At 56.3% G+C, this 14,049-nt stretch overlaps 1 protein-coding gene across 1 annotated transcript; it reads left to right on the top strand.

Moving 5' to 3' along the window:
- The first annotated feature begins 7,534 nt into the window (after window positions 1-7,534).
- GPR162 (G protein-coupled receptor 162) lies at window positions 7,535-13,774 on the top strand. The gene is made up of 5 exons (XM_055710873.1): window positions 7,535-7,770; window positions 9,422-11,203; window positions 12,030-12,219; window positions 12,797-12,948; window positions 13,115-13,774. The coding sequence occupies exons 2-5, from the start codon at window positions 10,364-10,366 to the stop codon at window positions 13,637-13,639; spliced, it is 1,707 nt and encodes a 568-aa protein (XP_055566848.1). The 5' UTR covers window positions 7,535-7,770; window positions 9,422-10,363; the 3' UTR covers window positions 13,640-13,774.
- Window positions 13,775-14,049: the final 275 nt, after the last annotated feature.

Genomic DNA, 14,049 nt, shown 5'->3' with positions numbered 1-14,049 from the left:
GGTTCTCACCAAAATGACTCTCTGCGGGCTCAAGGAGATGGGAAAAGGGAGTGGAAAGCCCAGGGAATTTAGGATGAAAGTAAAAGTGTGTTGCTGAGATGCCAGAATGTCCTGAAAGAAAAAATCTGGTAAAATATGTACACAGAAGCCTTGTGTTTATAGAAGTTATTCTGCCATCTGCTAGTGGCAGGTCACAAAGCCCTTGGGGTCCCACAGCTGCCACCGGCTGCGGTCCGGGTCTGCTCGGCTGCACTGGGCTGGCTGGGGGGGCAGCGGGGGCTGAGCTGTGGGAAGGACTCCACATGGCACAGACCCTCCCGCAGGATGCCCGGTGCTGGAGGCGGGGGTTTCTCTGTAGCAGTCACACCAACATCACCGTCACTGGCAGAGAAAGGACAGGTGGCAACAACAGCAGCGACAACATCTGCGAGCCAGGGGAAACAGTGTCATGCATGTGTGTGTCCCCACCTCTCCCCTGGAGTGGGGACGCAGCCCCAGGTGGCTGTGGCAGCAGGTGTGGGCCACCACTGCTCTCATGCTTGCTTCTCCACCATCATCCTCACACAAACAGGAGCGACAAAGGCTGGCGCTAATGCTGTTTTCCTTCCCATAGCTTGTGCACAAAACATGACAGTAATTTTGAAAAAAGCCTTGGTCCATATCCTGGTGCTTGCAGTCACTCCTGCTCCTGCCCTGTCCCTGATGGCCAGCGTACCTTGGGAGCTGTCTGAAGCCCATCAGTCTGCTCAACAAGTCATCACCAGGGCTTAAGAAGAGGCCAAGTTTGGGTGCTGTATGAGGGAAAATGAGTGCAGGGTCCGTGGCAGTCAATACAACCATCATGACAAAGTGGGGGCATAGTCCCCTCAACCAAAACCAAACCCTGCTCCTGCAGTCCAGACCCTTCTCCTTAAATAACTGCTTGAGTACCCAGTTTTGCTTCTCTTTCTACTCACATGGGTGTCCAGAGCAGAGGGATTGATCCTGCACCACCTGATGCCCGGGTGGGACAGAGCAGCACCTTGGGTGAGTATCCACCATGGTCTCCTCCGGCACTGCAGCCACCTCCAGCCGTTCAGCTGCTCACCTGAGGCTCTGGCAGCTGAACCGACCACCCCTGTACCTAAAACCACAAGCTTTCACTTTTTCGGTGAGTCAATCAGCCTGACAAAAAAAAAAAAAAAAAAAAAGACTAAGCTGACAGGTTCTGCCTGGCCTCCAGCACTGAGTCCACCAAACCCGTCCTGCCCGGGATGACATGCCTTGGTAGCAGAGGTGCCCGCACGGGTGGCTCAGGGAGCACAGCGGTGCCTGCACTGCCTGCGGCTCTGGAAGGCTGCCCCAGCCAGCCCTGATCTCGTGCCAGCAGGCATCAGCAGTCCCCAAGCCCAGGCTGGTCCTTTCCTGGGGTGAGGAGTGGCACTGTGTGGATGCATGCCTGGCATTACAGCAGACATGATGGTGCCACTGGGATGCCACTGGGATGCACGGCCATGTCCACAGATGCACAGCTTCCAGTTGTCCCATCTCGATGAGCGTAACAAAAATGGTAAGCCTTCCTCAACACCGCACCTTTCCTCAGCAGGTCTCCTGATCTCAGCTGTCATGACCCTGCCCTGCTCTACTTGAAACTCACCTGCAAGCCCAAACCGCTCTAGGCTCCAATCTCATAAATCTTTTTTTGGCAGCTCTCCTGTCTGTATGTTTTCACACGATGACCTCCTTTGTGCCCTAGGTGCACAGACCACCCTGACTGAGAGGAAAGGCATCCACAGAGCGAGTCCTAGATGGGCTTTGCTTTCCATACGAGTGCAACAGTGAAAGCTTCAGTGTGGGCTTCAAGGCAGTATGGAGGTGGAGGCTCAGACCAGAGAAGAATAATACATAAGTATTACAAATATCAGTGTTGATGTAAATGCACCTGATGAGTCCCCAGCTGGAGTGGACTGCAGGAACATCTTGCCCAGGCCTGGGGTGCGGTAATGCCACAGCATGCTCCCATCCTGACACAGCACACTGCCTTCAGAGCCACTTTTGTGTGGTCCCTTCCTTGTGGCATCCCAGGGGTGTGCTGCATGTATCCTGGTCCTTCTCAGGAGGCGCTGAGGGCTTCTCCCTTTGCTAGGTGTGACGGGGACATACCTGCACTATGCAATGGAATAATGCCTCTTGCACAACATGAAGCATGGCGATATACAGCTCTACAAAGCAGCAAACACAATGACAGGCATATTTTATCTTGTGGTGACAGCTCGTCAGAGTGGCCCTGAGATGATGGCAGGACTCAGAAGGGCGTGCATGGCAATACTTACAAGATGACAATGATAGCAAGAGCTCTGTGCAGTGATGTGGAAACATCACAGAAAGCAAGAGTTTAGAAAAAAACTGAGAAGTGCTGGTTTCCCCTAACGTGTTAGTCTTTGTGGCACTATAGTTCCCCACAGTTCTGGGCTGCAAAAGGGAAAAAGCACGTTTCAGTCCTTCGGACCCACCTCCAGCGCACGATCCCGTCAGGACCCACAGAGCTGCTCGCTCAAGTGGAGGAAGGGGCTTGGACACAGCTGAAGGTATGTATACTGCCCTGCCCAGTTCTGCTGAACTGGGAACGTGTGGGCTGAAATAACCCAGCCCGTAGCTCTACCTCCCCAAGCCCCTCCTGCTTCCCAGTTTATTTCTGCCCTCTGAGTGCAATGCGAGGCAGCAACTCGTGGATGCTGTCAGCCCGGATCTGCTGAGGCAGTCGATGTGACTCATGCTCCCCGCAGGCTCTGCAGGAAGCGCTCGCATCCCTCAGCCTTCAGAGCCAAATGACCCTGTGTGTGTCTTTGCATGTTCCCAAGGCCTGGAAGGGAGGAAGCTGTGCACTTCAGCCTCTTCTAATTTTTTTTTATCTCAGGGGGGAATAAAGGAACAGTTTTCAGCATCCATTTGGGTGGCTCATCAGGCCAGCGCTGCTGCAGAGAGAGGGTAGCTCCCATCCTCCCTTCTCAGAGGTTAAGGTAGAGCAGGAGCACCAGGTTCTTGCAGATGCTCTCAGCTCTGGTCTGGTTCCTTTTTGAGAGTATTCCCAAGTACATGTTTACTAGGAGGATTCATTAGTGGTCTCACATCTGAGCAACACCTCCAAACTATGGCAGGCTGCCTTTGCCTCATGCGTGTCAGCATCTTTCCCCAGCACCCCCCTGCAGAAGCCTTTGGCTCTCCTCTGGTTTAGTTTCTAGCCAGCTTGGCCAAGCCTTAGAGGTGCTTCCAGATCTGGAGAATTAGAGAACAGCAGAATAAGAGGTGGTGGCAGAGACTGCCTCACTGGCAAGGAATCGAAAGGGAAGAGAGGAGAAATCCCAGTTCCTCAGCACTTCGGCACCAGCTGGCTGGTGTCAGAGCGCCTGTTTCAGGCCCCGGCACTGGGAAGTCCCTCCTCTGAGCTTGCCTGTGTGCTGTGTGCAGGTGAGGTCCTGGAGATGAACAGCAGTAGCAGTGACGCTGGCTTTGTGAGGACCATGGCTCCAAAGGGGCCACCACACCAGCTGGAAGAATGAGGGGAGCCAGAGAGCTTCCCTGGCCCAGGCCAGCTGCATCCAGCATGTCAGCGGTGCTTCTGAAGTCTGAGCCTATTTTTACATTAAGAAAAGTTGTTCCAGTCTTGAGAAACCTCAGGCATACCTAGACAAGCTAGGGGAACAGGTGGTAAAATGAAAATTGCAATGCTGTGTTACACATCCAAAGAAAAGAAATCATTTCAGCTCCTTCCAGACATCGTAGGTTCCCAGATTAATGATTCAAGAGCTCCTAATTATCCTTTCTGTGCATGAGAACAAGCAAGTAAGTGTTCAGTAATTTTGGAAAGTGGTATAATTAAATTCTGAAATGACATTTTTACATCCTTCACAGACTGGAACTCACTGCACTGGGATTTCAGTGATGCCACAAGGGCAGGAGGGATAAAAAGGGGTTGGTAGAGCCCAGACAGAAAAGAAGATGCAAAGCATTGCATTGGGCAGGTAGCGTGGTGGGGGAAGCAGGAGGATAAATCCACCTCTGCTAAACGGCATGCGGCGGTGTAACAACCACGTATTTGACAAGCCTACACTGGCTCTTCCTTTTCTCAAGGAAAATACCTTATACAAATACTTATGTATGTGACAGAGGGAAAAAAAATCTTTTAGAAGGTGCCCAGTTGTGTAAGAAAAAACATTCAGCTGTAAACAAACATTCACAAGGTCAAAACCCAGTTTTTACCTTGCAAGCCCTTCATATTTCTGTGTGCTCATGACCAACATGGTCAGTTGTCTGTCCCCTCATGCCAAGCTACTACCACTTGCCCATTTTGTAGACAATTTGTCCAGGAAATCTCACTAAATCTTTGTGTTAAGGTGCTAGAAATAGAATGTGAGTTTTGGATATGACAAATCTACATTGCAGTCACTGTCTTTTCTGAAGGAACACGCCAGTGTATCTGTTTGGCTGGGTTCTTGCCAGCCATTAACGCACCCTGCTCCAGAGCCAGAAGGGGTGCCAGGAGCCCGCGGCGAGCACACCGGTGTAGCCTCACGCCGGGGCTGGGGCCACCAGGGCGGATTTAATCACATCCCTGATCGGCAAGGAGAAACACGCATGAAAGCTCCCATGGTCACTGCCCAAGTCCTGAGCCAGACCTGCAAACCACCACAGCCCTGTGAAGCGGCACTGGCTGTTCCATCAGTGCTTTTGCTTTGGGGATTCTGATGTTTGTTTCTTGGTCAATGAGCTCTGTTCCTTGAAGAATCCAGGGCACCTGCAGGAAGAGCATTTCCCTGGGCCTGCAGAGCTGCTGTCCAGAAAAGATTTCTTACCCTGACACTGTAACAGTGGTGTTTCTTTGGGCCTGGATGCCCAAGGGTATTATAGCGAGTAGCTGAGCCTTTAGGCAGTGTATCGCTGGTCAGAGCCCAGTCTGGCTCTGCAGGAATGAAAAATCGCTCCCAGCTCTGTGAGTCTTTCTAAGATATGAGCAGGGGGGGTGGTGTCTCACTTGTAGCCTGGACGTGCTAGATCCCAGAGAACCCTGCACCGTGATGGGCCTTCAGGATTTCCAGATCCAAGCATTGGTGCTCCTTTGCACATGTCCTGCCAATGTGCAGCATATACACAGTTGCGACCCCCTTCTTACCAAAACTAATAAAACCAGGTGTCTGGAAATCTTGGGCAAATAAAGAGAGTCTTTGAAATCCATTTAGATGAGATGGATGGACAAGCACCTGCTTGGGAGTATGACAGCCTTAGGGTAAAAGCTCTCCTTCCCACAGAGTTCTTTCCACTTCACAGTGAATCCTTGATTTTGCACTTTCATTCAAATGAAGAACCCAGCCACATCTGCAAACACAAGAAGCCTCGGCGAGATATGAGGGGCTGCCCCCAGCTCTGCTCACCACTCTCTGCCAGGGGTAGCCCAAGCCATGAAGAGGTGCTGGGCTGCAGGATGTCCCTCCCAGAGCAGAGCTGGGGCCGGCAGTCAGCACCGAAAGTGTCAGGAGCTTGGTTTGCTGTGAGATAACAAGAGGATTTATTCACCCACGCAGGCAAGCTAACAACTCACGCTAAGGAGACTCAGCTTCTGAATCAGAAGAGGGTGGTAATGTGGAAGTTATCACATTAAGTAATTCATACAAATGACACGACTGGAGCTGCCCAAATGTTTATATTTGTGGATATAGACCTCACTTCAAGGCATAAACCTCCTGCAAATTATGGGAGTTGAAAAGAAACGACTGAAGGGGGCTGTAATTGCCCCTTCGCACGTCTCTGGCTCCGGCCGTTACTGGACTGACCACTGAGATGAACCAGCCCTGGGCCGCTCCCACGTGGCAGCTCCTGCGTGCCAAAGAATAGCCAGAGCAAGGCAGCGGCATCATCACCCACCTCCCTCAGAGACATCCCTCACCACCTCCCCAGCAGAAAGCCGGACCTGTTCCGTCAGTCCTGGTTCTGCTCACTGCCTCTAGGCCAGGCCCCAGCCACAGCAGCCAGTGCTACACACACGGGGCTGGGCTCAGAGGGATGGCTTTTGTACCTCTGGAACTGCCCTGGGAACCAGCAGCACCTCCAGCTGCCTGGCTCAGGAGCCTCTCCTGCCAACCCGTACAGCGCCCAGATTAAATTCCTTGGTGTCCAAGGCACTTGAGATCGCCTTGGCTGATATTCAGGATGATGTATGAAATCTGCCCTGTCAGAGGGGGTGATAAAGCTGAGCAGGCCCTGAACTCATACGGTCAGGTCTGCTTCAGCAAACAGGGTGATGCAGCAGGAGCAGATCCATGGGGAAAACACTGATGCTGAGGACTTAGTGGCCATGCTGTAGGTGTCTGAGGGCTTCCTTCAGGCTAACCCTAGCCCAAAGCAAAGCTGAGTACTCATAGTCCTCAGGGCACATTCGTTGCACATCTCGAAGGTCCTTTCAGATAAATTGTTCATGTTCTCCTGATCCAGACAGTGGTGCTAACGCAGCTGCACCCTGACTGCCCAGAAACAGGGACTCCCATCCCACCCCCCTATTCTGATGGAGGAAAGGAATGTAGAGATTTGGTGGATATCAGGTCCCAAAAGGAAAAAGACAAGGAAGGTGTTGGTGCCTTCACTTCAGCAGCAATGCACTAACAGGGAAATGAGATGTCTTGTGAAGATTTTCTAGCCAGGATTGTCCTCGCCGAGGGGAGACAGCTAGAGGGGGAGCTTTACCCCTCTGACATGACCGACCCACTCCCCTGCACACTGCTCCCGCTTGTCTCCTTCCCTCTGGTCCCCTTCCCCTGACTGTGGGACGGCGCTGCCGGCTGCTGATGGCAGAGGCCACCACAGCAGCTGAGCCACGGGTGGGCTCTACTCGCCCAGGGCAGCTCGGGGCACGCCGCCCTCCGAGCACCCCTCTGCGAGCCCCGGCCCTTCGCCTCTGCCCCGCACCAGCACCCAGCCCCCGGCATCCCCTCCGCGGTGGGTGCCTCCTCATCGCCCCCACTCTGGGAGTGGGAGCCCAGCGCCGCCTTGTCCTGCAGCTCCCACTCCAGGGCCGGGGTGCGTGCGAGGGGCGCCAGCTGCAGCAGCCCCTGGCCCGGGCCCTGGCTGAGCGCAGCCCCGGGAGCCGCAAGGACCCGGCACGGCCGGGCGCAGCCTGCCCCGGGATCCCGCGCCGGGAGGGACCGGGACCGGGGCCAGGGCCAGGACCGGGACTGGGACCGGGACCGGGACCGGGACCGGGACCGAGGCTGGGGCTGGGGCCGGGGCTGGTACTGGGGTCGGGGCTGGAGCAGGGGCCGGGGCTGGGCCCAGCGTCAGGGATGGGGATGGAGCTGGGACCGGGGATGGGTCGGCGCCGGCACCTCCGCCGGGGCTGGGACCGGGGCAGGGGCCGAGGCCGGGGCTGGGGCAGGAGCTGGGACAGGGGTCGGAGCCGGGGCTGGATCTGGGGCTGGGACCGCCGCCGGGGCTGTGGCTGGGGCGGCGGGGCGGGGGCCGAGGGCCGGTGCCGGGACTGGGGCGGCGGCTCCCGTGGCCGGCCGGCCGTCCCGCCCCCTGGCTGCTCGGGCCGGCGGTGCTCCCGCCGCCGTCTCCCGCCGCCGCTCCCCGCCCCTCGCCCCTCGCCGTCGCCCCGCCTGGCGGGTGGCCGGAGCGCGGGGCCGGGGCGGCTGCCTGCGGCGTCCGCTGCGGCGGCCGGGGCCGGGGCCGCCGGGGCCGGGCAGAGGCGCGCACAGCCGCGCGGGGCGCCCGTCGCCATGGCAGCGCTTGCTCCGGCGAGAGGTAAGATGGGTCCCTCCGGCCCCCGCCGCCGCGATCGGCCCCCGCTCCGCTCCGCTCCGCTCCGCTCCGCCGCCACCGGCCCCCGCTGCGCTCCGCTGCGCGCCGGCGGGCAGGGCCGCGCCCGGGGGGTCCCGCCGACCCCGCGGCCCCCGCTGCGCTCCGCCGCCGGGCAAGGCTCGGGGCGACCCCGGGGGGCAGAGGGAGGGGGCGGCGGAGGCAGCCCCGCATCCCCCTCGCGCCGCGGGTTGCTCCCTTGCTGTTATTCTGGGTCATCTCCCCCGCAGACCCCCGCCCTCGCCTTCCCCTGAGTCACCGGCCGCGGGGGACTCCGCTCTCCCCGCTGGTGGGATGGGCGGGGGGCTCCGGCCGGGGAGCAGAGCTAGGCGGGGGGTCGTGGTGATGGGGGGTGTCTCCGCGCTGGCCAGCCGGCATCAGCTCCGGGACTCTCCCCTCGTCGGGGGCGGGAGGCCCGCAGCTCGGATCGGAATCGGGCCCCCAGGCCAGCAGGGGCGGCAGGGTTCCTTCCGCGGCTGGGGAACAGCGTGGGCCACCAGAACAGCCGGGTGGGAAGGGCGGCAGAAGGAGATGCTGCAAGGAAATCCGTTCCCCTGGGATTGCCAGGGCCGGCTGGCTCCGTAGCTGTCTCCAGAGGCCACAGGCCTAACTGCGGGAGCGCTGGCACTGGGGACACAGATGAGCCGGGGCAGGGTGGCCAGTCCCGCCATGGCAAACCACTGCAGGCCGGGCGGGAGGGGGAAGAGCCGCAGGTGACAACGGGGAGCGTGAGAAGATCCGTAGAGGCAGAAGGAAGGGCAGGGGCTGGGTGGGAACTGAGCTTCTAGCTCAGGCTAGGGGGGCACTGAGCCATCCGCAGAAAGGTGAAGCGTACATCTGCTCTGGTGAAGGCACAGAGCAGGGCTGTACCTTCCCGGGACATACTGCTTGGGCATCCCCTTTAGATGAGGACAGGAGAGGGGGTCTGAGCTGGCAGGAGCAGGGCTCACTGGCAAAGGCGAGTTGCCTCAGGGCTGGCTTAGCAGCCTCCTTCACTGGGTTTGTAACCATGGGGTGTCTGGAGACCAGAGCTGCTCTAGCAGGGACATGCTGGGAGGGTGAGGTGCGTGGCCCAGGGGCTCGTGGTTCAAGGCTGCGGGATGGCAGTGCATTGCTGGAGTGGCGGCACGTGCCCGCACGCAGATGGGACGGGAGCAGCAGGTTAAAATCCAGAGCGATGGCAGAGAAAACTGGGGGGCCAAGGCTGGCGGAGTGGTGGGAGCCATGCGGCAGGAGCAAGGAGTGTCGCGGTGGGCGCGTGGGGAGGCAGGATGGGAATGGTGAGGAGCAATGCAGATCAGGCCTTTCATTACAGAAAGGGCATTAGCAGTGCTTTGGGCAGGGAGCTTCGGGCTGGAAGGGCAGGGAGCACAGCGTTGTCCCAGCAGCACTGGAAGGAGCAGCATGCTGGGAGCCAGAGTCCAGCCTGAGGTACACAGGGGCTGGTGCAGATCTGGCTCTTCTGTTTCCTGAAAGACACAGGGAATGCTCTGCGCAGCCTAAATCCTGATAAGGTGTTTGTGTGGGCAAGGAGAGAGAGAGATCTGGGGAGACAGAACGATCTTAAATTGCTTTCTCTCTTTTCTCTCTTCTCCAGTGAACCTCATGCCCTGAATCTCCAAGGGAACCTTCGAAAAGGACCATCCCCTCCCCGCCGTCTCCTTACTGTTTGCCAGCTCTGCCCCGCACAGTGCAGGAAAGCTTGAAAGGCTGAACCCTGGCAGACAGCAAAAAGGACAACGTAGTGAGGGTGCCGTGAGGTCTTGGATAGGGAACCCTCTGAATCTTGTTCCTCACCCTTCACTCTCTGTGGATAGCTGACAGCCTTGGCAGGAACCTCTACCTGGCCACGAGTGTGGCATTTGGTGAGGGGGATCACACATGGTGTACGTGCCACCCTTGCCATTTCTGTGGGACCTTTGTCCTGCCTCCCACCACTTCTGAAACTCTTGGCTAGCTCCTCACTTGCTAGGACTCTGGGCAGCAGGCACTTGCTACTACCAAACTGTTTGGAGTCCCCAGCAGTCCCTGGTTGCGTGTGGCCTTCACCAGTCCCAGCAGAAGGTGGTCCCTGAGGCAGAAGGTGGCTGGTGGGCATGTGAAGTAAGGAGAGCTTTTTCTTTGGGGGAAGAGCGGAGGAGGGGGATGAAATAGATGGGGAGGGGGGGAAAAAGTGAGCCCAAGCGAGTGAGGGAAGAAGCACTGGCAAGTGTTCATGAGAAGGAGAGAGAAAGAAGGTGGAAGAAAGAAAAAGAAAGAGAACAAGGGGAAAAACAGGTGGAAAAGTTAGAACAAGGGAAAGAAATATAATCAAACAGAACGGGAAGGGAGGACTGAAAGTGAGACAGAGCTGATGGCTGTTCTGCCTCGCGCCTGGTGGCAATGCCTTGAGGAACCCCTTCAGCGTGCATACGCCTTGCATCACAGCAGCGGCAGCAGCAGATGAGGAGGGACGTGGCTCCCCCAGTGCGGAGTCCCCCTTGCCCTCTTACAAAACCCCAGCGGCAGGGACAGGGTGCAGCCTAGCAGGAGTGGCAGCATGGGGGACTCTGAATCAGAGTCCACCTTGCACAACAACTCGCTGTGGTGGCTGGCATGTGGGATGTTAGCCCTGTTGGCAAACTCTTGGATTATCCTCAGCATCACGGCCAAACAACAGAAACACAAGCCCCTGGAGCTCCTGCTATGCTTCCTTGCTGGGACCCACATCCTTATGGCAGCAGTACCCCTCACCACGTATGCTGTGGTGCAGCTGCGGCGTGAGTCCTCTGACTACGACTGGAACGAAAGCATCTGCAAGGTCTTTGTTTCCACATACTACACCCTGGCACTGGCCACCTGCTTCACAGTGGCCTCCCTTTCCTACCACCGAATGTGGATGGTGAGATGGCCAGTCAACTACCGGCTGAGCAATGCCAAGAAGCAGGCTCTGCATGCAGTCATGGGTATCTGGATGGTATCATTCATCCTCTCCACCCTGCCCTCCATCGGCTGGCACAACAACGGCGAGCGCTACTATGCCCGTGGCTGCCAGTTCATTGTCAGCAAGATCGGGCTGGGCTTCGGTGTCTGCTTTAGCCTCCTGCTGCTTGGAGGAATCGTCATGGGCTTGGTGTGCGTGGGTATCACGTTCTACCAGACCCTGTGGGCACACAGAAGACGCCAGCGGTGCCGCCATCAGAGACCGGAGGAAGCATCATCCTGCTCTTCATCAGCACACACCACATTCAATGTGCCGGCCATTGTAGTGGAGGACGTACGAGGCAAAAGGAGGTCTTCACTGGATGGCTCTGAGTCAGCCAAGACCTCCTTGCAGATGACCAACCTCATCAGCGCTATTGTCTTCCTGTATGACACACTCACTGGGGTGCCTATCTTGGTAAGCAGCGAGTTCCCCCTTTCCCTTCAGAGTCTGCAGTTAAACTAGATTTCCCTTCCTCTCAACTTTTAGAGAAGAAACTTTGTCCTCTGTCCACCAGCCGCAGAGCTGCTGCATCTGAATCGGTGTTATTCTGAGAACCAGTTTTAAAAAGATTGCAGTAATTCTCTCATCCTTCCGCAGTGGCATTTTCTTAAGACAAATCTAAGCCTGGGGAATACACACCACACAGCTAAAACCACTGTGGAAGTTTTTAAGTGTCTGAGAGGAGAGGGAATTACTGTGCAAACTTACAGGGGGCTCTACCTCTGTAAAAACGATGAGATTTCCATTTCTCCAATTTGCTGCTGGAGAACAGATACACCAGCTTTAAAAGCTGTTGCAGAGAGGTTTTTTCCCTTCTGCTTGTACGGTCATAGTCAGCATTCAGGCTTCGGCTGGCTGGTTGATTCCCTGCGAAACTGGAGAGCTGAGGAAGTTCTTAAAGGGAATCATTAAGAGAACAGAGGCTTAGTCACAGCTTTTCTTTCCAGTGGCTGTGTCCTTTGTCAGCACCTATTTAGCTCCAGCTCATAATGAACACAGGGAGGGAAGAAGGGATGCTAGCACCAGGTCTTACGCTACAGATATGACAGCTTGGAATATGGTCCAGCAAACCTGGGACAACACCACAGGAACAGCATTTCAAAGGGGCATGGGGTGATGACTTGGAAAATCCTTTACAGACAGATTACATTCTACTACAGAATTGACTCCCATTATCTTTCTCCCTCCATCCCCACTTCTGTCTTCCTTCTCATCATTGTTTCTCTCTCTTACCTTGAAGGTCGTGAGCTTTTTTAGCCTGCGCTATGATACGGCCCCCACCTGGATGGTCCTGGCTGTGCTCTGGTGCTCCATGGTGCAGACCCTGCTGCTCCCCTCCTTCATCTGGTCCTGTGAGCGCTACCGAGCAGATCTCCGCACTGTCTGGGAGCAGTGTGTGGCTATCATGTCTGAGGAAGACGGAGATGATGGTAAGCCCCTTGCCACCCTTTCTTCACTAACTCCCTCCTCAAAAGACCACAGCAGAGGAAAGAGGGGTCTGCCTTGGGGAAAGGACTTGATGGCACTCGGAGCGGTGGTGTGGGTGGCTAGGTGGGATTTGTGTTACAGCTTGGAGTTGGCAACCATAAGAAAATTTATTCTGGAGAAGGCTCTGCCACTTGCTTGCTGCCTTAGGACTCACTAGCATCCAGGAAAAATTAGCGCAACATCCTTCACAGTAGATGCCAAGAGTAGAGACGATGTGTACAGCTGCCAAACCACAGCGAAAGTGACATGCTGGGCTTCAGCCCAACTCACTGATCCAAAGGTCCAAGTTCTGGCAGCAAGCGATTCAAAAGCGAAGCGGAAGAAACAGGGCAGTCCCTGGGTGCTTTAGTGCTGCTGCAAGCAGAAAGACGAGGTCCTTGTTCAGAGGTGAGTCCTGAGGGGCTGTAGGGAGGGCAGCAGAAGTCAGACAAGCATTAGGATGGCGTCCATATAATAGATGCCCCGATAACCCTCTGCTGGCTGAAAAGTGTTGACTGCTGTTCTCCTCTTTGCCATCAGATGGGGTGTGCGATGATTATGGCGACGGCAGGATCTGCAAAGTAAGATTTGATGCAAATGGTGCGGCAGCTGTGAAGCGGGACTCCCGGGATATCAAGCTGCTACCCATGCACCACATGTTGTTGCCCCAGGACAAGGTGCACTATCTGCAGGTGAGCCGAGAGCTGGCAGGGGCAGCCCCACAACACATGTCCTTCCCTGTCAGTCTCCCGTGCCTTGTGTCCTCTTGAGCCTCTCCTCTTGAGAAAGCCCCAGCTACTCCCCTCCGGTTCTGTCTCTTTGAGTCTTCCATCACCTGCCTCCTTCTCTGTTTTCCAGGTCCCTATCTCCCGGAGAATGTCACATGATGAGACTAACATCTTCTCCCACCGGTCCGCTCCATCCTTCCTACACAAGTGGTCTTCTTCTGACGATATCCGCATTTCCCCCCCCCGCAAGCCTGGAAGCCCCGGCTTCTTGCCTCCTCAGCTGCATGACTACCAGCACCGCCGGCGGCCCCCAGAAGATGAGCTGACAACCCTACGGCAGTTTTTGGAGGGGGGGCTGATGCCCCGGGGCTCCAGCTCCAGCGCCTGCTTCTTCCGAGATGAGATCACAACGTTCATTGACGAGACGCCGCAACCCACCCCAGCCTGCAGCCCACGGCACTCCCGTCTCTTGCTTGCATCACGCCGCGATCGCCGCCTCTCCCTCGGCAGCAGAGAGGAGGAGAACACCGACCGGCCACGGCGCTGCTCCTTGGCTGGCAACGAAGCCTGGCATCTGCCAGATGGAGAGCAGGCACCGCGCGAAAGGACCCTTGAGGCCTGCGAGCCACAGACCTTCCAGGATCCTAAACTATAAGAGATCGCATCAAAAACATTCAGTGCCATCACAATTTTTAAATAAAACTTCAAGTGTTCCCTTTGTCCTGGGACCCGATCACTAATTTGCATTCTCATCTTTCTCGCCAGCAGGCAGGAAACATGGCACCCCATGCTGGTGGGGGTAAAAGAAGTGGGACAGACCCACAGAAGGTGGCTCGACTGACGGAAAGACAGCCTGTGCCTGCTCTCAGGTTACAAATACATCAACCACCACCACCACCACCTGGCACCCTCACCAGTCCCATCCCTTCATGAACTCCACACCCTCGCATCTGCTCTGCCCGAAGAGACAAGGCAGACACAGAATGGTATTAAAATTCTATATTTGGAGTGTCAATCGTGTGTCTGTTTTTAAAATAATATATTAGTAATAATTTTGTTTCCATA

This window comes from Falco cherrug, chromosome 5 (genome assembly GCF_023634085.1).
Source record: "Falco cherrug isolate bFalChe1 chromosome 5, bFalChe1.pri, whole genome shotgun sequence".
Lineage (NCBI taxonomy): Eukaryota > Metazoa > Chordata > Aves > Falconiformes > Falconidae > Falco > Falco cherrug.
This window is presented reverse-complemented; position numbering and strand designations above follow the sequence as displayed.

Bases quoted from the DNA above. Each gene is read 5' to 3' on its own strand.
- GPR162 (XM_055710873.1), top strand. From the start codon at position 10,364: ATGGGGGACTCTGAATCAGAGTCCACCTTGCACAACAACTCGCTGTGG. The intron at 12,220-12,796 runs GTAAGCCCCTTG...CTTTGCCATCAG, and splicing joins TGAGGAAGACGGAGATGATG to ATGGGGTGTGCGATGATTAT. The intron at 12,949-13,114 runs GTGAGCCGAGAG...TCTGTTTTCCAG, and splicing joins ACAAGGTGCACTATCTGCAG to GTCCCTATCTCCCGGAGAAT.